The 25,946-nt window shown below is 39.6% G+C and overlaps 1 protein-coding gene across 1 annotated transcript in view; it reads right to left on the bottom strand.

The window, feature by feature from the left end:
* Window positions 1-25,946, bottom strand: part of CFAP61 (cilia and flagella associated protein 61) — a 322,791-nt gene that overhangs the window by 282,332 nt on the left and 14,513 nt on the right. Inside the window, exons 3-7 of the mRNA XM_060186112.1 lie at window positions 23,614-23,764; window positions 20,566-20,642; window positions 19,668-19,735; window positions 18,822-18,948; window positions 597-729 (exon numbers count right to left, since the gene is read on the bottom strand). Of these exons, the coding sequence (XP_060042095.1) occupies window positions 597-729; window positions 18,822-18,948; window positions 19,668-19,735; window positions 20,566-20,642; window positions 23,614-23,764 (556 nt within the window). The remainder of the gene's footprint in view (window positions 1-596; window positions 730-18,821; window positions 18,949-19,667; window positions 19,736-20,565; window positions 20,643-23,613; window positions 23,765-25,946) is intronic.

The raw sequence follows: 25,946 nt of genomic DNA, 5'->3' as shown, positions 1-25,946 counted from the left end.
ACAGCAAAGATGAAGAATCCACCCACAAACAAGGATATCTAGCTTGCCAGCTCTCTTTTCTGTTTCTTCTTACCTCTTCTCTTGAGCATGGATCTCTGTCCAGGTCTATAGCAGACAAACTAGAGGGTGTCGATTTTGTCTTTTTCTACTGCCATCTCTACCTCCCATCATAAAACCTTCCTGGGTGAACACTGCACAATTCACTGGGACTCACTGTAGTCACAATTTATATGCTTAAAACGAACAAGCTGGTTTATGACTGCTGGCCTCTAGATCTCAGGATCTGAAAAAGCCCTTATAAACACCATTAGGATTATTTCTTTTCCCCTTAACCTCCACTATTAGGAAAAAGGAAGAGTCCACCAAAGTTTGGCTATCTATAAGAATTTCACAAAACCTAAAATCCTAAAGGTAGTAACACTGGGGGTGGGGAGTGGTAATGCCACAGCTGGGAAGTTAGCCTGAGATGCCACTTGGAAAGAAATGAGCAAAGGGTGTCAATTCCAGGGGCATTATGCAAAGCTAGGTACAATATGACTTGTTTCTGTCATTCCTTGTTAGTTCCAAGCATATTCCTTGATGGGTGAATCACCAACCTCACATACAACAGAATGATTCTCTTCATCTTGAGCCTCTATTAGTTCTGCCAGGAAGTATTCACCGTAAGTTTCCTTCAGAATTGTGTCATGGCGCATAAAAATTGGCATGAGGTCATCATGATCTTCCACCCTGTTTAAGGGAAAGGTTTAGTAAATTCAGTGTTCACTCATTCAGTTGCTCCTTCAGTGGAACACCTACTATCACTGTACCCTGTTCTAATGTTGATTATAAAGTAACATGCTAGAGGCTGAGTGGCTGTACACCTTGTTGAGCATGCATACTACAATGCACAAGGACCCAGATTCAAGCCCCAAGTCCCCAGCTGCACGGGGGTGGGGGTGGGGGGAATTCACAAGCAGTAAAGCAGTACTTCAGGTCTCTCTCTCTCTCCCTTCTATCTCCTCCACCCCTCTCAAGTCTCTCTGTCTCTATCAAAAATAAATAAATAAGTAAACCCCAAGTCTGATTCCCAATAAAAGATGAAGATGACAAAAAATTGAATAAATAAATAAAATATTTTAAAAGGAGTATTAAAAAATAAAGCAACATGCTATTGAAAAGAACTGCATTCATTCAAGAGAAATAAAAAGTCTATAACCAGGAGTTAGGGGACTTTCTGTTTGTTCTCTTAGGGAGACAAAGATAGATAAAGAGGAACACCAAAGATCCACTCCACTCTTCACTGAGCTTCCCTTGGTGCTATGCATGGCATTCCCACATGATACCAGGAACTGGAACTTAGTTCCACATGCATGGTGAAGTGGTACTTTACCAGAGGAGCTATTTCCCAATTTAGAGATGTACAATTTCAAGTCTTTCAAATGTTTAATTAGCACTAAGTATTTTTAGAACAGAGTGATGGGCTAAATGCCTTTGGCCTAAGGTTTAAATGAAAATAGGGGGTGGGAGGATAGAAAGAGGAGAAATTCTGGTTCAAGCCCCCGGCGCCCCACCTGCAAGGGGGGTTGCTTCACAGGCGGTGAAGCAGGTCTGCAGGTGTCTATCTTTCTCTCCCCTCTGTCTTACCCTCCTCTCTCCATTTCTCTCTGTCCTATCTAACAACAACGAAATCAATAATAGCTACAACAATAAGACAACAAGGGCAACAAAAAGGAATAAATAAATATTTTTTAAAGAGAATGGAGAAATTGTGTGAAAACCTGGTGATGAAACATTGTAGACAACGGGAACATACTCATCATATTTGAGTGTAGAATGTAGGATTATTATTTGTTTGTTTGCCTTTTTTGCCTCCAGGGTTATCACTGGGACTTGGTACCTTCACTGAGTCCACTGCTTCTGTGGCCATTTATTTCTTCAATTTTTTGGATAGGACAGAGAGAAATTGAGAGAAGAGGGGAAGACAGAGAAGGAGAAAGACTGCTTGTGAAGCAACCCTCATGTAGGTGGGGAGTTGGGGGTTTGAACCAGGATCCTTGCATGGGTCCTCATGCTTCGTACTATGTGTGCTTAACCTGGTGTGCCACTGCATGGCCCCCTGTAGAAGAAATGTGTTCCTAAGAATACTACTTCTATGACAATGTCCCCAACTTCATCTTCCTCCTCTCAGAAAGATTCCACTGTGTCACAGGTAAGTATTAACTCTGACAAGTACTACAATAAAGAATATTTAACACTGTTCCATGGTACCCTTCATCTGAAACATCATTACACGTGCAATGGAGGGGAAATTCTGGTTTGAATGTAATGAAGCTCTCCTCAACATTGTGCCATATGCCAAAGTCTTAATCAGTGCACCCAAATGCACAGAAAGCAATGAGGACACCATCACTAATCCTATTCCAGGTGAGGGGGGTCTGCAGCCTAAGAATACACACCTGGGAACTGAGCCACAGTCCCACACTGGCATTCCCACAGTCCCTCTAAATTAGCTTCTGACTACTAACTAAGAAACCTGCCTGGCTCTGAACTCCAGTTCTAGCAAAACCCGGAACTTTTGTGACTAGGAATCTTTGTTGTTATACCATCACTGAATAGGGAAGAGAATCTGGAGAACACCTAAGGAAATTAGGCATTGTTTCTCTTATCTGAGAGGGAGGGAGGAGGGAAAAGCAAAGACACCAGAAGCTGTAGCAGGTGTGGCTTAGAAGGGTAGTGAAGATAGGGCCACAAAAGTGAATGAAAAAAAATAGATAGATATATAGATAGATAGATAGATAGATAGATAGATAGATAGATAGATAGATAAGCAAGCCATATTTATGATGATGAGAGAGCTATAGTGGTTACTGCTAGAGGCAGGTGGAGTGACAGAAATTTGGTGGTGGTAGTAGTATGGAATTATACCTCTATTGTTTTATAATATTGTAAATCACTATTAAAAATGTAAAAAAAAGAAAAGAGAAAAAAACAAGAAACCTGCCTGAGCACCCCAACACTAGGTCTTTCATGACTCAAAGGGATAGGGACAAGGACAGTGGATGGCACAGTGCAGTGGGACAGGGAGACTCTCAAGCTCACTCTTGTGGGCATAAGACCTTAATAGTGACAGCAGCAGCATTTGCTCTAGGAAGATTTTGTGACCTTGCTGTTTCCTGCACCACTTGGAAACCCTGCTGAGACTGGTTCCTCATGAGCTCTCAGAACCTGTGCTGAATGAGTCCAGAAAGTCCTGCTGCAACACAGAAACTTAACAGCCTATAACAGCCTACTAAGTACAGAGATTGCTATTATTATTATTAAAAAATAAGAGTCCTCAATTATAGTGGGTCAAAAAATGATCCCAAGAGGAACTAGCCAACAAACCCATTTTCAAGCATTTTGACAAAAATAAAAAGTTGCTTCAAGACTGATTAATAAATATCTTAAACAATGGAGGAAATAAGTCAATATGACACAGTCATGAGACCTATACACACCTATGTTCATGGCAGCACTATCTGTGATAGCCAAAATTTGGAAACAACCCAAGTGCCCAACAAATAGATAAATGGATAAGGAAGTTGCATGAGAACCTATTTAGCTATAATAAATTATGAAATAGGGGCCAGGTGGTGGTGGACCTGGTTAAGTGCACATGCTACAATGCATAAGGACCCAGGTTCAAGCCCCTGGCCCTCACTGGCAGGGGAAAAGCTTCAAAAGTGGTGAAGCAGTGCTGCAGGTCTCTCTCTCTCTCTTTCTCGCTCTTTCCCCACTCTCCTCTAGATTTATCTCTGTCTCTACCTAAATAATTAAACAAATGATGAAATATTTTCTTTTGTTAAAATATACATGGAGCTAGAGGTAATCGTGTTAAGTGAAAGAAGCCTGATGAAGAAGGACAAATACCAGCTGATCTCACTGTGGGAGATAATAAACAAAGCAAGAAAAATACAAAGCAAAACTTTAATGAATTATGGTCTATCACAGCAGATCTAGGGATTCAGCAGGATGATACAGGGGGATGTGAAAGAAAGAGGGAGGAATTCCAGTGTCCTATGTTGGAGGAGGAGGGTTTGGTGGAGGACAAGGTTTGCTGACACTTATCTTGGGGAGATGTAGAATTGTATGCTTGTGAAAGGAAACAACCCTGTAAATCAACATTTTCTCAATGCAGTGATTAAAAATGAATATTTTGAACTTTAAAGAAATCAGGAACCATATATGAGACTCCAAAATCAACTGTAGCCTATTGGCTTTTATAGGTATGATACATACAAATATATTGCTACTGGGATTTAAAAGTCAGGAGTAAAGGTTAGGCAAGAATCAAGGATATAAAATTAATCATGAACCCTCAGCAACTTATTAATAAAATTATCCATAATCATTCATCCACACTGTTTCTTCAAGGAAAAAATGAGAAAAACATCTTAATAAAAAACATCCACATGGTGAAATACTGCAAAGTTTCTCCCTGAAGCCCTTCCCCAAAACGAATAAAGAGGATCTTGTTCTACTAAATGCATTCCTTGGGGGTAATCGATAATTTATGATCTTGCATCATCTCCAGTGCTAATGATAAAGTATGACATCAGCCTCACAGAGTCTCAAATGGCATATGACAAAGTACAGCCCCACAGAAACAAAGCACCCTGACTACTGAAAACAATCTATCCAGTAAAACATTTAAGCTCAAGCACTCAAGATCCTGAGCACCACCTCCAGAGTCAGATAGAAGAGCCACCACTTGCTAAGAATTTGTTTGCGAGGGCAAAGTTACATGCCTGGCCAGCACTTCTATCCCTACATGCGCATTTCAGTGGTAATGGCTATGCAAGGTCATAGTTCATCAACATGATGTACAATGGAAATGACACGATTCAGTGAGAAGTCACATTCCCTTATCTCCTCCATTTGTACATGACTTGGAAGAGACAAGGATAGGTTTTTAAATGTAATCAATCAGATAATATTTTATTTTAACTTGCTTAGAGGCATCAAAAGATCTGTTCCATAAAAATTGATTGCTCAAATGCCCATATCTCCACCAGATCTGAAAAAGGTACCAGATTAAAACAGAGTTAAATTCAAAGCTTGTGAAAATCAATAACCCCTCAGGAACATCTCACTGGAGGATGTGAGTGTCCTCTGAACTCAGAAGAAAGAAAAGAAAAAAAGATAATATGGACTCCGTACAAGGTGGAGAAAAGACAGAATGGAACACTCATCATTGCCACAATATCATATAGCTGGGCTACGAAGCAGCATCTTTATGCTTGAATCATATAAAATTTTCCCAGCTAAATGACACTATCTCTTGGGACAGGTTAGGCCCAAGAATTATTTCAAAGTAGACTGAAAGACTGATGATCACTCTTCTGTATAATTATATCCCTAGGGGAAAATCTATAGGCCAACTTATTGGGGGGGGGGGCATATTGTCTCTTTGGCTGCAAAGAAACCATTGCAAATTCACAGATGGAAAGTTTACACTTAAGAACTGTACTTACAGTGGCAGCAGGACACCTTTGCATACAATGCATGGCCTCTTTCTCCTGTCTGATGGCATATTCCACATTCAGAGAGGATTTGCATTTCATTAGCTAGACTTTAAAATATGCTATTGAATAAGTGATTCTTAAATGCCATAAATTTAAATTTAAATGCCATAAATATTTTTTCCAGTCTTGGAGAGAATATGTGTATTTAAGACAACTATAAATGTAGAGGGAAAGTATAGAAAATCCAACTAAGTAGTAGCACTAGATACTGCAGTACATTTTTGTTAAACCACCCTCTCACCAAAATAGTGTTTCATCCTGGGGTAGAACCTACAGTCAGTACCAACTGGATTTTTCTTTCTACTCAGTCTGATGTATAAAACAAAGCACTTTTTTCTTTCCAAGATCTCTTGTGACCTCTAGTGGTTTTCCTAGATAATGTCAAATTCTTGATTTCTAAGCAATATACATTCCATTTAAGAAACTGAAAATCAGTTTTGGAACTAGCTAGCTTCTACTCCGTGGAAAATATGATTGTTTTAATTACAAAGGTTTTTTTTAAAAAAAATCCTAAATAGTTTCTGAGCATGTTGAAGGGCAATTAGAGGCACCTGTCATTTATACAATCCGGATTTAATCCAAAAGTCTATGTTGGCACACACAGTCCTTCAATTGGGCTGCCAACCAAATTCTATTTGCTGGGTCACTTACCATGTCACAAGATGATGAATGGTGATACATCATAATACCTCTACACCTTCTTTTTGAAGACTTTAGGTTATTCATTCAAAATCATTTATCTAAAATTTCTCAGAAGATCAAATAGATTCCATAAAATAATAAGATTATATATAGAGAGTTTAATGAAAATAACTTGCTTTTAAGAGATGAAAACTTTGTGCTTTTAAACATCCAACCTTATATTTTAAGGTCCTGGAGGCTGAGTGGTGGCACACCTGGCTGAGCACACAGGTTACCATATAAAAAGACCCAGGTTCAAGTTCCCACTCACCACCTGCAGGGGGGGAGAAACAGGTCTGCAGTTGTGTATCTTTCTCTCTCCTTCTCTACTTCCCCCTCCCCTCTCAATTTCTCTCTGTCCTATCTAATAAAAAAGAAAGGAAACAGAAAATAGGAATGGCTGCTGGGAGCAGTGAATTCATAGTGCTGGCACAGAGCCTCAGTAATAACTCTAGTGGCAATAAATAAATTAATTAAGGTCATAAATTTTATTTCATATTTTAAATAGCAATTACATTTATCTAATCTTGTTGACCATGGTTATCAACAAAAATTGCAGCATTTCATTTTAGTTACTTTAGAACGCTGACAGAAGATAGTCCTTTTCTGGTGAGTATTCCCCAAACACTATCAGGTCACTCTTATCATCTGAGGCCCTAGTCAGGGAGTCCTGGGATTCCCACACAAACATGATGAGCCTAGACCTCGAATAGATCCCTCTCCCCATTATCACTGGTCATCTCCATCAGGAACAACATAATGGACCCCTCTTGGGGTCCCCATAGGACCTTGCCCTCAATGTGGATCATCAATGGTAGAGAATGTTCCATTCTCCAAAGGAGGGTTGGATAACATACCCTATCTACCACCTGAAGAAGATGGGCCCTGAAATTGGTACAACTCGGAATGTTCCTACTGATGACCACAGAATGCAAGTTTGGAACTACAGGATGTAGAGATTACATAGGCTACTATGCTGAATATGGGCCCCAGATCAAATAAATGGAGTTTACAGTCAACAATATTTATACACTTTTCCCATATTTGGGAGCTACTCTCTTCCCTGATCCAACTTTCTAGCCCTTTTTTCCAGCCATGACATCATCTCCCCAGACAATAACCTGGGTCCATCTGCATATTAGATGTCAGGCTCAGGCAAAAACTAATAAAGTCATGGGCCCTTTGGAATATACCTAAAATAGAACTACTGGGTATTTCCAAAATGGAGACCCCAAGTCATTATCTGCAATTTTCTAGCTTTTAGGTTCATGATTAATCAACAATTTGTATGGCTTTATATGTTAACTTTTTTTTTAGCCAACAGGTTCCAGATGCTAACATGATGCCAACTGGACTTCCCTGGACAGATGACCCCACCAATGTGTCATGGAGCTCTGCTTCCTCAGAGCCCTGCCCCACTAGGGAGAGAGACAGGCTGGCAATATGGATTGACCTGTCAATGCGCATGTTCATCGGGGAAGCAATTACAGAAGCTAGACCTTCCACCTTCTGCATCCCACAATGACCTTGGGTCCATACTCCCAGAGGGTTAAAGAATAGGAAAGCACGGAGTCAGGCGGTAGTGCAGCGGATTAAGCGGTGGCGCCAAGCACAAAGACCAGAATAAGGATCCTGGTTCAAGCCCCTGGCTCCCTACCTGCAGGGAGTCGCTTCACAAGTGGTGAAGCAGGTCTGCAGGTGTCTATCTTTCTCTCTCCCTCTCTGTCTTCCCCTCCTCTCTCCATTTCTCTCTGTCCTAGCCAACAGTGACGACTTCAATAACTACAATAAGAAAACAACAAGGGCAACAAAAGGGAATAAATAAATAAATATTTTTAAAAAGAATTAAAAAAAAGAATAGGAAAGCTATAAGGGGAGGGGATGGAATATGGAGCTCTGGTGGTGGGAATTGTACCCCTCTTATCCTATGGTCTTGTCAGTGTTTCCATTTTATAAATAAATAAATTTTAAAAACAATTGAAAAATATAACTTCTGCAGCCCTCTGGATCTCTTCTTCGGTGAATTTTTTTGTCCATGTCTTCACCCCACTTTCTAGTGGGATTTTTTTTTTTTTTTAGTGTTAAGTTTACTAAGCTCTTTATGTAGTTTGGTTAGTAGTCCTTTATTGACGAGTGTTGTATAAAGATCCTCTCCCACACTGCAGGGTGTTTTTGTGTTACAGTGGAGGTATACTTTGCTGTGCAGAACATTTTTAGTTTGATATAGTTCCACTGATTTACTTTTGTTTCAGTTTCCTTTGCTGTTGGATTTGGATCTTTGAAGATTTTTTTGAAGCACAGATTATGAAGTGTTCTGCCAGTGTTTTCCTCTATGTATTTGATAGCTTTTGGCCTGGCCCATGTCTGTATAAGTACTGCGAGCTAACCAATTGTGCCACTGGAGCTCTCTGATGTCCAGGTCTTGATCCACTTGGAATTGACTTTTGTGCACAACAATATGTGGTGGTTTAATTTTCTTTTCATTTGTATTAGTGATTTAATATTTAAATATAAAAATTATAAGTTAAAAGGAGTATGATTCCACAGCTTCCCCACCACTGGAGTTCTGTGTCCCCATTCCATTGGAAACTGTACTAGTTCTCCCAAGATCACAGATATGGGTTGACTATTATTTCTATAACTATCTATCTATATTAGTATATATTTGCTCAATTTTTCTATGATCTTGCCTTCTCTTCTTTTCTAAGTCACACCTACTACTCCAGAGTGTTATTTATTTATGTATTTCCCTCTTCTCTCTCTGAATCCTAATGGAATTGAAGTTCAGAGCCCTCTGGTCATCTTCCCTTAGCATTTACCCCTCGGGGAGTATGGAAAAATTCTTTATGGTGTGCAGAAGGTGAAAGGTCTGGCTTCTTTAATTGCTTCTCCACTGGACATGATGTTGGCAGGTTGACCCATAGCCCTAAACTGTTTCTATCTTTCCCTAGTGGTGTAGGACTTTGGAAAGGTGGAGGTCAGGATGTAATTGTAGTAGCATCCTCGACTTAATGGTTGAAATTCAGTAAGATATATAGCAGGAAAAAATGTTTTATGAACAGGAACCATAAAGCAGGAATAGATCAGATGGGAACAGTGATTTTAAAGTAGATAGAAGCTAGGAAGTCTGTTTTACTTTAGTTTAGGAAGTCTGTTTATGTTCCTAGGGGCCCACAACTGTGGCAATTTTTCTGGGAAGATGGTGTCAAGAGTTGAGAATAGGAATAGAAAGCTGGATTAGAGCAGAGGGTAGCTACCAAACTTGAAGAAGATATATAAATACAATTAAATATATACCACGTCGATCTGACCCAGGGCCCATATCTATTCATATTTAACACAGGAGCCTGTGTAACCTTTGAGTCCTTGTCAATCTGTGTTCGCAGTCCATGGTCTGAGCTGGTAACATTCTAGGCTTTACTAATTTCAGAATCAGTGTTCTATGAGTGGCAGAATATTCATGGTTGGGAATCTTTATCCTTCAGTACCATGAGTATGTCACTCCATACTCTTCTTGCTTCTAGTAATTGTGGTGAGAAATCTGAAGGCAGCCCAATGGTTTTGCCTTGTATGTCAAATTCTTTTTTTCCCCTAGTGGCCTTAGCTTTCCTTTGTCTTTATTTTTTGATAGTTTTATGATGATGTGTTGTGGTATGGGCCGTTTTGAGTTATAAGCCCTGGGTGTCTGAGTTCCTTGAATATGGTTTCTGTTCCTTTCTCCTCTTTATCTTCAGATATTCCAATAATTCTTCTGAAGTTTTGCTTTGTTTCTGATGGAGTCTATTAATTTTTCCAGAATTGCTTCATTTTTTATGAGTCTTTTTTTTTTTTTTCACCAACAGCCTTATACTCAGCAAGTGTGGTAGTTTTAACTTCTAGCCCTGCTACTCTGTCCTCTAACTGCATTATTTTATTTACAAGGCCTCTAATATAAGCTCTAACTCCCTCCAAAGCCTCCTTTATTTTGAGGATTTCCATTCAAAGTTTGCTTTGTGAATTTTGTAGTTCTTTGGTGAAGTGTTCTCTGAGATTGTGAATCTGTGCCTGTAAGGTATGGTTGGAATTTTGGGTTGCTTTTATAATAAATTTTCAGAACCCAAACTCTAGCAGCCCACTTCCACCTTTGAACAAGGGTGGGGATATAGTTTTTTATTCAGAAGAATGCCCTGGCTGCCTGGTGTCCACTCCAACTCAAACTGTCTTTGTAGAGTTTCCTGGCTCTTCCCTTCCATGAAGTGTACCCACCTCTGGCTTCTAGATAGTCTTCAAACCTTGCAGTTGCAATGTTGTAACAATCTGGTTGATTTTTCCATGCTTAATCTAATCCAGTTGTTTCCCCGTGTGAATTTTCAGTAGCTATTATTCCATGGCTATGGCCCCAGAAGTCTCAGTTTTCATGTAAACAAATCCTACAGATGAAATCCTACAAGAGTTTTCTTGCTGATTCACAGCCTGCCAGATTCTGCTACCTATTCTTATAAATCTACAATAGCACAGAATAGGAAATTTAAAACTTTAAAGGGGAAGAACTGAAGTCACACCAGCAGCCCTCCTAACACCACAGTAGCTTGCCAGAGGCCTTGAGAACACCATACTTGAATTCAGCTTCCATAGTATCCAACTTTGGAATGGAATCCAGTGAAAGCTTTCTTACTGTCTCACAACCTGCCAGAATCTAGATCCTATAAGACACAGTGTGTACACAGCATTATTACTATCTAGACCAAGGCCCCAGCCACAACTCAGACTTAGCCCACTGCTCATAGCAACTTAATGACCTTTGAACACTCACAACCCTGAGCTAATAATAGACACCCAGGTTCAAATAGAGTCTCCAGGCCCAGGTCCTCACAAAATACCAAACACAGTAAGACAGAGGAAAATAACTGCACTGATGATAAAATAACAAGAAAGGCCAGGCTATACGTGGACAAAGGGAATACCACTGCCTTATACAGGAAAGTATGTGAACACATGTCTAACTATATATGTAACTGAAGGAAGCAACTGCTAGTAATCAGTTTCTGTGCTCTCTGACTGCTATGTACCAACGAAATTGTGCTAAGTAACTTAGAGACCTGTCCTATAGGTATAAATACCCCAAAGAACAAAGGCTGGGGTCTGGTGTTCTTCTCAGAGAGATCTGACACCCAGCCTGCTAGTGTAATAAAGTTTTTCATGTTACAAATATTTGGTTCTCTGGTCTCTTTTGCTGCTTCAGTGAAAGCAACTGGAAGAAAATACTAATTTCAATAGTTAAATTATGCAACCTCCCTAAATAGAATAACAAAAGTATGGAACTAAAGGTAGTCACTAAAATGAAAAAAAATCAATGGAAGAAAATTTCAAAAAAGTAAAAGAAAGTACAAGAGAAGCTATAAGAGAACTCAGAGAGAAATAAAATCATAATTGAGTTAAAACCAAAGTAGAGGAGCTCACCAGCAGAAAGGCATTAATTCATAAAGATAAAAATGATGAGTAGAGGACAGAGCAGAGAAAACCATCAAGAAAATCTAGCCCTGTCCCACCAAAAATGAGAAGCAAAGAGAAAGCTCATCCAGTAGAACATACACTCTTGCCATGCATTAGGACCTGGGTTCAAGCCCATAGTCACTACATGAATGTATTTATTTCAATAAAGCAAAAGCAAAGATTGATCAAACCAGAGAGAAGGGAGAGAAAGTAAAAAAAAAAAGAAAAGAAAAAGGCAAAACCACAACAAACCAAACTCCTCCCACAAACAACTCCCCCCCCCACACTTGAACTAAGGGTTATAACTATCTATCGCTCATTTCCAGTAAGGTGGGTTCAGATGGCTCTACACTGAGTTCTGATCAAAGGTTCAGCCTTGGAATCTTGCATGATGAGTTTAACTCAAGTGGAGGGGTCTCTGTCTCCAGCTGCTTCTCTTTCAACAAGTAAGCCATCTGTAGCCTGGGGAAGGTTGGGCTGGAGGGTGCAGAGGAAAAACTCACTGCTAGTTTGCCCTTTACAGCATACTTTTGCCAATTTATAGATGATGAAATATAATGTTATACCGTGGTTCCTCTTTGTCCCTTCCTCTATAGTTTCTCTCCTACTGGCCTGTAAATCCTGCTTTCACTTGGAATCCCCAGGTTTAAAGTGGTTTTTTTGTGGAGAGGCCAGGTATTGTCCTCAAGACACCATTTGATTCAGCCCCCTCCCACCTCACCCCCACCCCGATCCAAAAAGAATATTTCAATAATGAGTTAGGAAACACAAAAGAGCTTTGGACAAAGTTCTCCAAGAAACTAGAAAACATGAAAAAAGAACTTGAAAATGAGTTCTCTAAGAAATTAGAAAACATGAAAGAAGAAAAGAAAAAATTCAAACAGAACTACAGGGAATGAAAGACATTTTGAGTCTAATTCAAGGTAGGTAGAAAGACTAGGAAGTAGACTTACTCATACAGAGGAGAGAGTATTTAATCTAGAGGATACAATTAGCCCATATTTCAATTTAAAGGCGAGGGAGAGGAAAAGTTTACAAAGAATGACGCAACTCTGTGTGAAATTGCAGATGCCATCAAAAGGTTAAATGTAAGAGTGACTGGAATTCATGAGGAAGAGGACAGGGTGAAAGGAACAGAAACCATTTATCAGCAAAATTTTAGCTCAGAATTTACCTCACTTAGGCAATCCTCATAACAACCCAACTGAACCAACTAGAAACAGAGCAACAAAAAGACCCAACAGTCAGCAGGAGAGAGGAAATAGTTAAAATCAGAGCAAAAACCAATGAAATAGAAAACAGAAAGATCACTAAAAAGATTAGTGAAACCAAGAGCATGTTCTTTGAAAGGATAAATAAAATAGATAAACCAGAGTTACACTAAGAGAAAAAAAGAGAAAGCTAAGGTAAAAATCTTTCATAAATGAGAGAAGAGATATTATAACAGAAGAGGTAGAGATACAAAGGACCATGTAAGACTATTATGGACATCCATATGGAAATAAATTTGACAATTCAGGAGAAATGGACACATTCTTAGAGTCATACCAACTGCCTACCTTGACACAAGAGGAAGCAGATAAACTTAACAAACCAATCACTAGAAAAGAGCCCCCCACACCTATGGACATCTAACTTCTGACAAGGGGACCAAAAATATTAAATGGAGAAAGTAGAATCTCTTCAACAAGTGGTGTTGAGAAAATTATATTGAAATGTGCAGAAGAATGAAACTGAACCGTTACATTTCACCACACAGAAAAGCAAACTCCAAATGGATCAAAGATGTGGATGTTAGACCAGAAACTATCAAATACTTAGAGGAAAATAGCGGTAAAACTCTTTTCCATCTAAATTTTATGGGCATCTTCCCTGGTACAAATTCAAGTGTAAGGAAGACTAAAAGAAAAATAAACCAAGGGGACTACATGAAATCAAAAAGTTTCTCAATAGCAAAAGAAACTACCACCCAAAGAAAAAGGCTCCTTACAGAACAGGATATCTTTGCATGCCATATATCAGACAAAAGGCTAATAAAATATATAAAGAGCTTGCCAAACTCAACAACAAAAAATGACCCCATCAAAAAACGAGGAGAGTATAAGAACAGATTATTCACCAAAAAAGAGATCCAAAAAGCAAATAGGTATATCACTGTCTCTCTCCCTCTGTCATCCCCTTCCCTCTTGATTTCTGGCTATCTATATCTAATAAATAAATAAAGATAATTTTAAAAATTAAATAAAAATTTAAAAATTCTCATGGCTAGGCAGTGGCACACCTGGTTAAGTGAACACATTACAGTATGTAATGACATAGGTTCAAGCCCCTGGTCCCCACCTACAGGAGGAAAGCATCATAAGTGGTGAAGCAGGGCTACAGGCGCCTCTCTCTCTCTCTCTCTCTCTCTCTCTCTGTGTCTCTTTCCCTCTCTCCCTCCCCCTCCCATCTAAATTTCTTTGTCTCTATATAATATATTAATTAATTATTTTTTAAAAATTCTCTCCCCATGGGTCGGGCGGTAGTGCAGCGGGTTAAGCACATGTGGCACGAAGCACAAGGACCAGCGTAAAGATCCCAGTTCAAGCCCCAGCTCCCCACCTGCAGGGGAGTTGCTTCACAGGTGGTAAAGCAGGTCTGCAGGTGTCTTTCTCTCCCCCCTCTGTCTTCCTCTCCTCTATTTCTCTCTGTCCTATCTAACAATGACAACATCAATAACAATAATTATAACTACAACAATAAAAAACAATAAGGGCAACAAAAGGAAAAATAAATAAATTAAATAAATATTTAAAAAATTCTCCCCCCACCTCCTGCTTTTATTGGAGCTTCACCACTTGAGGTCAATATTTTCAGATACAAGGCAAAAGCAGAGAGTAACAGAGAGAAACTTCCCTCAGTGGGGTGATAGCCGAGTTCAAACCTAGTTCGTATCCATGCTACAAAGCAAGAGCACTATCCGAGTGAGCTGTCTTGACAGCACTCCACACCATATCTCTGTTCTTTCTATTTTCACACCAAGTGTAGAGGCAGCTACCTTCTCAGTGAAGCCTTATAATAACATGTAGTAAAATTAAGGTATTAAAAGTGCTGTTTGATGGGGTTTGACTACTGTATGCACCACATCAAGTCTTTCATTCATTTTAGGGTGTTCTTGAGGGTTACTGATGGTTCTTTAAGTTGAATCTAAGCCTACACATTATTTAATGAAATTTCCCCCCAAATTACTGTATGAACAAACAGGGGTTTACTGGGCATTTGCTGACAAATGAGTACAGTCTCATCTCATTGTGATAGACAAATGCACATTACTATGTTTTTCTTACAGTAACCATAAAATCTCAGAAAATAAAATGTATTACGCTCCCAGATCTTTCCACTTCAAAAACAAAACAAACAAACAAACAAACAAAAACGGAGAAAGTGTAAAAAAAATGGTAGGAAAACATTTTGAAAACAATTTGATGGTGGTGTGGAAACAGCATTAGAAATGAAAATTATACAATGTATCTGATTTCATATACAATCTTACTTAAAATCAGCCATTTCATGTCGTCCCCAATTGTGTGAGCTAGAAATCTGGAAGGGTTCAGCTGGACAATCTTCCCCTGCAGTTTCTTACAGGACTATAGTCAAATGTTGTCTGAATTATACAGACATTCAGTCCCTCTGGGCTGGTAGTCCAGGATGGTTCATTCACAGAGTTGACAGTCAGTGCTGACTATCAAGAACTAAGACTGTCAGGCCTAGTGCTAGAGTGTGGTCTTTCCGAACAGCTGTTTCAGAGCAGTCAGAATTCTTCCCTGGAGGCTCACCTCCTCCAGACTGAGTGTCCCAAAAGAACCAGGCAGAAGTTTCTCCACTTCACAAGTCATAAGTCACAAAGCCTCTCTTCCACTAGACAGTGCATTAAAGTAGTCACAACCTAACCAGATTAATAATGAGGGAAACAGTTTCCACATCTTTCCTTTTTTCTTTTTTCATTGGGGGGAGGGTTAATGGTTTACAGTAAAATTGTTGACACATGGGTACAATTTCCCATCTCTCCATGACAGATGTCTGCAAAATACTCTCTTTTCCCTAGGTTAGGTCCTTGTCCATCATCATGTACCAGGACTTGAAAGCCCACCACTCACTCACTCACTCACTCACTCACACACTCACTCACTCCTTTTCCTGTCCTTATTCCCAAAAGTTCTTTGCCTTGGTCCAATATACCCAATCAGTCCAAGTTTTACTTTGTATTTCCCCTTTCTGTTTTTGTTTCTTAAGTTCTGCCCATGAGTGGAATCATCCTATGTTTATCCTTCTCTTTCTGGCTTACCTCACTTACCATGATTCCTTTAAGTTCCACCTCTTATTAATGAGAAGAGTGACAAGGTCACATTGTAGGAGAGCTTATAGCATAAAGGTCAGTGTTGTGGACATCTTTGGAAAACAGAATCAGTAACAATCATCTCCATAAAATTGCTGAACATTAGAAGATGCCAACTTGCATCTTTGATGAAACAAACCCAATTGCAAGGAATACTAAAACAGAAACAAACCAGTGGGACTACATCAAGTTGAAAAGCTTCTGCAGAGCCAAAGAAAATATCATACAAAGAGACCTCTCACAGAATGGGAGAAGATCTTCACATGCCATACATCAGACAAGAGACTAATCACCAAAATATACAAAGAGCTCAGCAAACTTAGCACCAAAAAAGCAAAGGACCCCATCCAAAAATGGGCAGAGGATATGAACAACATTCACTTCAGAGGAGATCCAAAAGGCTAACAAACATACGAAAAACTGCTCCAGGTCGCTGATTGTCAGAGAAACGCAAATAAAAACAACGTTGAGATACCACCTCACTCCTGTGAGAATGTCATACATCAAAAAGGACAGCAGCAACAAATGTTGGAGAGTTGGAGAAGCTGTGGGGACAGAGGAACCCTTCTGCACTGCTGGTGGGAATGTAAATTGGTCCAGCCTCTGTGGAGAGCAGTCTGAAGAACTCTCACAAGGCTAGACATAGACCTTCCATATGACCCAGTAATTCCTCTCCTGGGGATATACCCCAAGGATTCTATAATGCCCAATCAAAAAGATATGTGTACACCTATTTTCATAGCAGTACAATTCATAATAGCTAAAACCTGGAAGCAACCCAGGTGCCCAACAACAGATGAGTGGCTGAGAAAGCTGTGGTATATATACACAATGGAATACTACACAGCTTTTGAGAACAATGAACCCACCTTATCTGACCCATCTTGGACGGAGCTAGAAGGAATTATGTTAAGTGAGCTAAGTCAGAAAGATAAAGATGAATATGGGATGATCCCACTCATCAACAGAAGTTGAGAAAGAACAGAAAGGGAAACTAAAACAGGATCTGATTAAATCGAGACTAGGGTACCAAAGTAAAAACCCTGTGGTGAGGGGGAGGGTAGATATTCGGCTTCCCGGGGCGGCAGGGGGTGGGAGGTCAGTGGGTGGGATGGGACACAGTCTTTTGGTGCTGGAAATGGTGTTTATGTACACTCCTATTAAAGTGTAGTAATATAAATCACTATTTAATTAATATGAGAGGGGAAAAATTGATCATATGTCTCAGACTTTTTAAAACACAGACTGAGTCTTTTTAATACATAGGCTGAGTCTTTGATATGTTGACTCTCTCAAAAGCCTAGACCAGGGAGAGCAGAAGCAACTGATGACACCGCTATATACAAGATGCTGGGTATTATACAGCAAACCCTAACAAAGGGACTTTTCAAAGTTAACTCAATTACCAAATAATGTGATGATAAGAATAACTATCCATTGTCTTCTTGAATCCTAAGACAATAGGAACCTCACATTTCTACTATAGAGCCTATATTTCCCCCAGTCCTGGAACCTTAGGGTGGGGCCCACTTTCCTGCATGCTTCTCTCAATTCATATCAAATAATATTGCACCCGCTGATCGCAACCTAATCAACGCAGTGAGTGCCACCCCAGCATGCTTCACTTCAGACTGTGACCAGAGACTTCGGGTGTGGAATGACAACCCTTCAGTTTCATCACTCGGGTGAGACCTTTCCTTTCATAGTATTCTCTAATTCCATTCCAGGTGGTCCACTCCCCAGTAAAGTCCCCAAACCTAGATGTAGACCAGGTCCCCTGAGATAGAGCATATGTTCACACGTGTCCATAAACCAGGGAAAAATATATACCTGAAAGCAGAATTACACAAGAGTCTGCAGAGAGTACCCCCTCCAACACTTCATCTGCACTATTCCAGCCTTTAGGTCCATGATTGTTCAACAATTTGTTTGGCTTTGTATGTTAGCTCTCTTTTCAGCCACCAGGTTCCAGATGCCAGCATGATGCTGACCAGACTTCCCTAGACTGATGACCCCACCAATGTGTCCTGGAGCTCTGCTTCCCCAGAGACCCACCCTACTAGGGAAAGAAAGAGGCAGACTGGGAGTATGGACTGACCAGTCAATGCCTATGTTCAGCAGGGAAGCAATTACAGAAGCCAGACCTTCCACCTTCTGTAACCCATAATGACCCTGGGTCCATACTCCCAGAGGGATAGAGAATGGGAAAGCTATCAGGGGAGGGGATGGGATATGGAGATCGGGTGGTGGGAATTGTGTGGAGCTGTACCCCTCCTATCCTACAGTTTTGTTAATGTCTCCTTTCTTAAATAAATAAATAAATAAATAAATAAATAAATAAATAAATAAGAAGATGCCAACTTGAAAAACTCCTCAATGGAGTCATTAGAATCTGATTAACTATCAGAAAAATAGATGTGTTTTACTGGAAAAACCAAAAAAAAAAAAAAAGGCTGATTCCCTTTCAAGTGAGTTTATTTGGATTATGTATTTTCAGAAACCATCAAATAGTAAATGAATAAATTGGCTGGGAACATACTGCCAACTGAGACTCATCATATATTCAGTCATGTAAACTATTATCAAAACTGTAAACATCTCCAATTGAAATAATATCTATGGGCATTATCAAATGATTTTATCTCAATTACTATCACTTACAGTAAGAATACAAAATTTAAAAACTATTTTATCAGGTAGCTCACAAGATAAAGTTTAGGTAATAAAAAGTATTCCTCCAATCTTACCTAGCTTTTCGAATGTGCAGTTGAGGGTTATGGTTGTGCCTGTGACATATATGTACAGTAAATTCCTCATCATATAGCATACTTGGAATAGTCCCCACTTGGTCAAACACAGTTATGAGAGTTGAGCCTAAAGTATAGAGATAAAGAAAGCAATCTCATCTGGATTCAAGCCAACCTGTAGTGAAGCTTCATGAGTAGGCCTGTCAATCTTTCTTTTTCCTTCTCTACCTCCCCCTTTCTTCTCAATTTTTCTCTCTCTTATCAAATAAAAGAAAGAAAACAAAATGGCCACCAAGAGTAGTGACCTCACAGTGCAAGTACCGAGCCCCAATGATAACACTGCAATGAATGAATGAATGAATGAATGAATAAAGGAAGAGGGAGAGAGAAAGGAAGAGAGAAAGAAGCCTTGTTTCATAATGGAATGAAAGGCTGTAATAATGAAACTTTAGAACTTCTGAACAAAAATGTAGTTTCTATTAAAAATTTTTTCAAACCATTTTCAAAAAAGAAAACAGTAACCAAACTCTTAGACTTTATGAGAATAATGGTGGTTTTATCAGCAGGGTGTAAGGGGGCACATAGGACTTTGTGATAGGTGCAGTGACTAACACAGACATGTATATAGATGTGAAACTATTCCCTTGAAATGTTACAATTTTGTAAACTGTTAAATCACTGTAATAGAAGTTACCAAAAAAAAGTGCTTTTTTTCCCCAATCAAATAAATATACATATTAATAGAATCTGGAAGCCATTCTTATTTCCCATTCCTAAAGGTACCATTTTAAGCATGAATTTTCTGCATTAGGTACTGATGACATGATATGGGTGTGTCAACTTTACCTATGCTCATGTAGGATGGCACTATGAGGAAGATGAAGTGCAGTTCTGGCACTGCTTTAAACACAGTCCTGCCAAGAAAAAAGGGAGATGGTAGATGTTAATGACATAGCAATCCCATTAGCTGGAATTTCATTGACACAAATGTCATCACTGAAAAAAAAGGAATCCACATGGGCTTCCTTGCTCCCTGTCTGTAAAGGCAAGCATATCTTCAAGGCTATTTTTTTCCCCTCTTTACTTTGACTTGGATTCCAAACAATCCCTGTGTTATCTGTCCCACAGAGGCAGAAAGAATAAAGGATACCATATTCATGCAGCACACCAGATTTCTGCTAATATTAACCTTTGACCCTGCATCTGGATGGTCTGGTGTGACATTACAAAGTGACTTGAAAACTGAGACCACCAAATGTCTGTGCAGGCTGTCAGAGCCGCATCACCACCACTCAATAGCCTTACAGATCATGTTTCAATGAGCCACATTATTCAGGATGCTTCTGCAGTCTGTCATGTTAATAAACAATTCTAAAGATTGATAAAAACTATTTTTAGAAAGATTCAAGTCTATAACACTTCACTCTTTCCCTATTTTCCCTCAAAACTATTTCTTTAAATGGCCTCACTCTACCTGTTTCAAAAGATGGTAACTAAGGTATATGCAGAAGGAATCAAGGATTTAAAGAAATACGTAGCTTTTCTTTCAGCAAAATCACTTCAAATCCAAAGGAAGTGCTCTTATATTGTCATAAATTATAAGCACAGTAAACACCTAGGAGAAACTCAATCCTTTAAAAAATATTTCAGAACTATCCTGTTTCCTCTGTGTCATTTTTTCATTGATGTGTCTTATCTATAATGCTACTGCGAGCCTCCTGATAGAAAGGCCCAGGCCACTCACCGAATAATCTCTTTGCAGCAGCCAACAGAATACTCATCCACAGCCACAAAGAGGTGCATGAACAATGTGTTCAGAGGCTTCAGAAAAAAAGAGAACATGATTAAAGGTGAGGTCAGCATTCTGGATATGTCAAAACCAGGTGGGAAGGTTTCAGGGAAGCCACAGACAGAGTTGCCCAGATTTATGGATAATATTTTATGTCTAAATGACGAGACACACTGACAGTATTTGAACTGCCTCTCTTTGCTACCTTCTGTCCTCCTAACTCAGAATTATTCAAGAAATCAAGACTCATAAATGAGTCTAGCATGCTTGGCCCTTACTCCTGCCCTCATAATGTGACTGTGGGCGGGGAAGTGCCTGCAGGGGAGTGAAATCGATTATTAACTCAGTCATCTTGCCCTTAGGGGTGTCTATGCCAAGTGAAAGACAATCACCCTTTTCCTGGGGCTCTTGACTCAGCAGCTGCCGCTCTATTCAAGTGATAAGAGAGAAAGATTCTCTTATGAATTTGAAGGATGGAGGGCAAATGCCATGTTATGCATCCAGTGGCTTGCTTTGTCCAACATTCCCAGAGTTAGAATCAAATATTACTCTTGAGATGTGGAGAAGTGGGAGCTGAGAATTCAAAGTAGCAAAGAAAAATGACAGAAACCACAAATCTAGATACTAGGAATAATAGTAATAGCACCAAAGTACGTACTATCTGTGTTTTAGCTCATTTAATCAATCCCACAGTAATCCTACTTAATATCTCCTTTGTATTCTGAACAGGACTGGCATAAGTTTACCTGGTTTACTATTTGACTGATACGTCTCCCATATTATCTCTTCCATCAGAAACAGAGGTTGCTTCTGCTATGGAATGGTCCTATGAAACCTTTTGTTAACTGAGATGGTGTAAAGCAAAGAAGCAATTGCCATTCATTTCCTCTGGTAAATTTTTAAATATTTCCAGAATTTTAAAAAATAGCCACCAAATTATAACACATAAAACCTCAAGTGATATTAACGTACAGTAAAAGCCAGAATGATAGAATAAAAATTTTTTTAAAAAATCTTCATAGAGTAGTTTCCAGGGTGGGGACATGGCAATGCTACCATCTCTGCTTTGCTCCAGATGCCTGTGCTTTGGCTGTAGAGCAGCTGCTACAAAAGCAATGTGCATACTATTTTCACTTTTCTCCTTCTGTTGTAAAGGTGGAATTCTTCTTTGGATTTTCATCAGTTAAGGAAAACAGGCACTAATAAAACTCCTTCATAAAGACCTAAAGTGATATAAGGAGAGCTTTCAAAAAGCAGAGGAGAGGAACCTCTACTGTAATTCAAGATTAAGTCTTTAGGTTTAAAATAAAAATCATTAACTCAGTTTCAGACACCCTAGACAAAAGGTAATATCACAACATTAAACCTTAAGGCTTACATGAGTGCTAGCTAGAAGAAATAGTAATTCAAGACACAAATGGAACTCATTTATATAGTTTAAAATATTACTAGAAGACATTTTAAAAAAGTGAAGATGAACAAATAAAATTTATGTTAATATTTTTATTTAATCTAATGTACTCAAGTTATTTTAACAGATCATTAATGTGAAAATTGTGAACTAAATGTTTTGCATTCCTTTTTATATTAACCATTTGAAATCTGCTATATATTTTATAGTGATAGCACATCTCAGTTCCAGGTGAGTCACATTTCAATTGCTAAATAGTTATACATGGCTTGTAGGAGCCCAACTTCATTCTGTTTTAAGAAGTAGCTTAAAAGAAACAATCTCAAGAGAACAAGAAAATGCCCAAAGGAAAAATAATTTATGGATAATGATACAAATTTATAATTTCTTAAAAGGTAAAAAAAACATGACCCTAATATAAATATAAAATTAATAAATCAGAGAATTATTTATTCCACCAATCAATTAATGAGGCAACCAGTGAGATGTTTAAAGATTCATAGCAATTGAGGAGCTGGCACTTTAATAAGGTGATATTAGAATAGGATTGCTGGATATGATTACAAAATAGTTAATGCTGTCCAGGGTCATCAAACTTTGACGTTCTCTCTTCCCCTATACATTACAAATAGATAAAAATCTAGATATATATCACTGTTCTTAGAGCACTGTATAAGTATCTGTCAATGGAAAGTCAATCTCAAGTACCACCAGCATTAGACTAAACTAATCTGAATGACCTATTTCCAAGTTTGAGATAATTTTTCTGGCAATAACTGAGCGTCATGGTAGAAAGCACAGAGGACAAGGGGAAGACACCATCCAGCTGAATGTGCTGAGGTGTACATATATGCATGCATGTATATGTGAGGAGTAAACTCACCCACACATTCAACTGGCATTCCCTGGGCCTCTGGAGACATACAGGAAAATTTCACTGATAGGAAAACATGCTGCCTATAGTCAAAGCCTCTGGCTTTCTTTACAAACTGAGGTGAGGTGAGACACTGATCCGACTCCCACAGGCCCAATACCTGGGCAACTCAGACATGGCACCAGTTAATAAGACTCCACCTCCCTGAGAATTGCTGGCCTGACTCTTGTTAACCAGCAGGCTGTCATGTGTCTACAGCTAGAAGACATTGAATGAGTCAGAGTTGAGTGATAGACACTTCAAAAATTAAGGGTGCAGCATGAATCTAAGTCTCTCTGGTCATTATTATGGGGGCAAATGTGTAGATGGCAAACATCCTCCCAGTAAATCAAAGACTTCAGACACTGACACAGAGTTTGGAGACCTGGATGGCATGTGCTCTGGCACTATCACTTATTTATTGTTCACAGTTATCAAACCAAAGTCTGACTTGTGCTTTGCCAGATTGATCTGGCTATTATCTCCCTTGTTTACATCCTCAGATTTTCTTGTCTCAGATTTACCCCTACTCCCAATAGTGAAGTTCATTTTAAAAGTCTGTGATGTCAAAGACTTCTTTTTATCAAACTGTTAAGTCTAACTGAAAGACATATACATCTAGATAAGATCTCCCATAAAATGAATGCTGTTTGAATAAGCTTGGTGCATGATAGCTTACTGTGCATGGGATATCACTGTCGAGCTCCCGAAACACAGATACCCACTCATCCTGCTTGGTGACATTCCAGTTGGGATAGTCCACAAAGGTAGCTTGGGCCATGATCTCCTCCTTGTCACTGTGAAGGGTAATGGCAAGGTTTGCCTTTTCCCTGCAGAAATTATGAAAATCAGATTACTGAAAGTGAGAAGATGACAAGTTTTACACAAAAGCAACACATTATTACTGAAGTCAAAAATCAGAAAACATTCACAATCAAAAAGAAAAACTAATTTGAAAAATCATACCTTAGTACCACCTCCCAAAGATAACCAGCAGTTATCAACATGTGGGTATCTATTCTTCCAAACTCCTCCTTCTCCTCTCTCTCTCTCTCTCTCTCTCTCTCTCTCGATTTAAATTTAAATGTACTTTGTGGAGGATTTTTTTTCCCAATAGAATTGGAAAGCCCAAACTGTTTTTAGTTTGTTTTTTTTTCCCCAGGCTTCTAGAGCCATAACCTAAGCTTTTATGCTAATAGATCTCATACCACTTTAGATGAGAATGCTCCCTAAGCACAGAACACCCTCCACTCACCACCACTACCATCATACATAACGTATCATCGATGATTATGGTAGTGGTAGTAAATTAAGTGGGCAAAGAACTGCGTACGGCACAACAGCCTCTATCCCTCAGGGAAACATGGAAAAAGTGTTCCTGGAAACAACATAATGTGTTGGTATCTTCTTTTTTTTTTTTTTTTTCCTCCTCCAGGGTTATTGCTGGGCTCGGTGCCTGCACCATGAATCCACCGCTCCTGGAGGCCATTTTCTTTTTTTTTTTCCCCTTTTGTTGCCCTTGTTGTAGCTTCGTTGTGGTTATTATTATTGCCCTTGTTGACGCAATTCGTTGTTGGATAGGACAGAGAGAAATGGAGAGAGGAGGGGAAGACAGAGAAGGGGAGAGAAAGATAGACACCTGCAGACCTGCTTCACCGCCTGTGAAGAGACTCCCCTGCAGGTGGGGAGCCGGGGGCTCGAACCGGGATCCTTACGCTGGTCCCTGCGCTTTGCGCCACATGCGCTTAACCCACTGCGCCACCGCCCAACCCCCATGTTGGTATCTTCTAATTCTGCTTTAAAAAACCCCTTCTGTTTCATTTGATTTAAATCCCCCCTGCTTAACACTGCATTCTATTTACATAACCACTGTATTCTATTTACATAACCACTGCCGTCTATTTACATAAATCACTTTTACATTTACATAAAGCACCACCTTCCCTCCAGGGCATTGGTGGTTTAGTGGTAGAATTCTCACCTGCTCCACCCCCTCTCCTTGTCACACCCTGATCCTCTCCTTGTCACACCCTAATTTTCACCAGTCACTTTTCTCTCCACCCTCTCTGCGTCATATCCTGTTCACACCCTACTTGGGAAGTATATATAAAGACAACATTGTTCGTTTTAGTTAGTTGTTAGTTTAGCTTAGCTTGGTATAGATTGCACTGCGTCCTGCATGAATAAAGAGATACTGCCTACAACCCAGCCATGAGTCTCGGGTCGTCTGTTACCCGCCCGTGAAGCCAGCCCGGTGAAAACAACAATAATGGACCCTTTTGGGGCCCCTATAGGACCTTGCCCTCAATGTGGATCAACAATGGTAGGGAATGTTCCATTCTCTGAAGGGAGGTTAGACAACATATTCTACCTACTACCTGAGAAAAATGGGTCCTGAAATTAGTGCAGCCTGGTATGTTCTTAGCTGTGACCACAGAATGCCAGATCAGACTAACAGGGATGCAGAGGTTACACAGGCTCCTGTGCTGACTATGGGCCCCAGATCAAATTGATGGGGTTTACAGCTAACAATATCTATATACTTTCCCCATATTTGGTAGCTACAGTCTTCCCTGATCCAGCTTCCTAGTCCTTTTTCCAACTATGACACCATCTCCCCAGACAATATCCTGGGTCCACCTGCATTATTTGGTGTCAGGCACAGGCAAAAACTGGTAGGGTCATGGACCCCTTGAAGTATACCTGGAATAGACCTACCAGCTTTTCCAAAATGAAGACCCCAAATCTTCATCTGCAATATTCTTGCCTTTAGGTTCATGATTAGTCAACAACTTGTTCTGCTTTATGTCTTAACTCTTTTTAGCCACCAGGTTCGAGATGATACCATGATGCCAACCTGACTTCCCTGGGCAGATGACCCCACCAGTGTGTCCTGGAGCCCTGCCTCCCCAGATCCCTACTGGGATCTTTCCCATGCCCCACTAGGGAAAAAGAGAGATAGGCTGGGAGTATGGATCAAACTGCCAATGCCCATGTTCAGCGGGGAAGCAA

This window comes from Erinaceus europaeus, chromosome 1, assembly GCF_950295315.1.
Source record: "Erinaceus europaeus chromosome 1, mEriEur2.1, whole genome shotgun sequence".
Classification (NCBI taxonomy): Eukaryota; Metazoa; Chordata; class Mammalia; order Eulipotyphla; family Erinaceidae; genus Erinaceus; species Erinaceus europaeus.
Note: the sequence above shows the minus strand (reverse complement) of the source record. Positions and strands in the feature narration are given on the sequence as shown.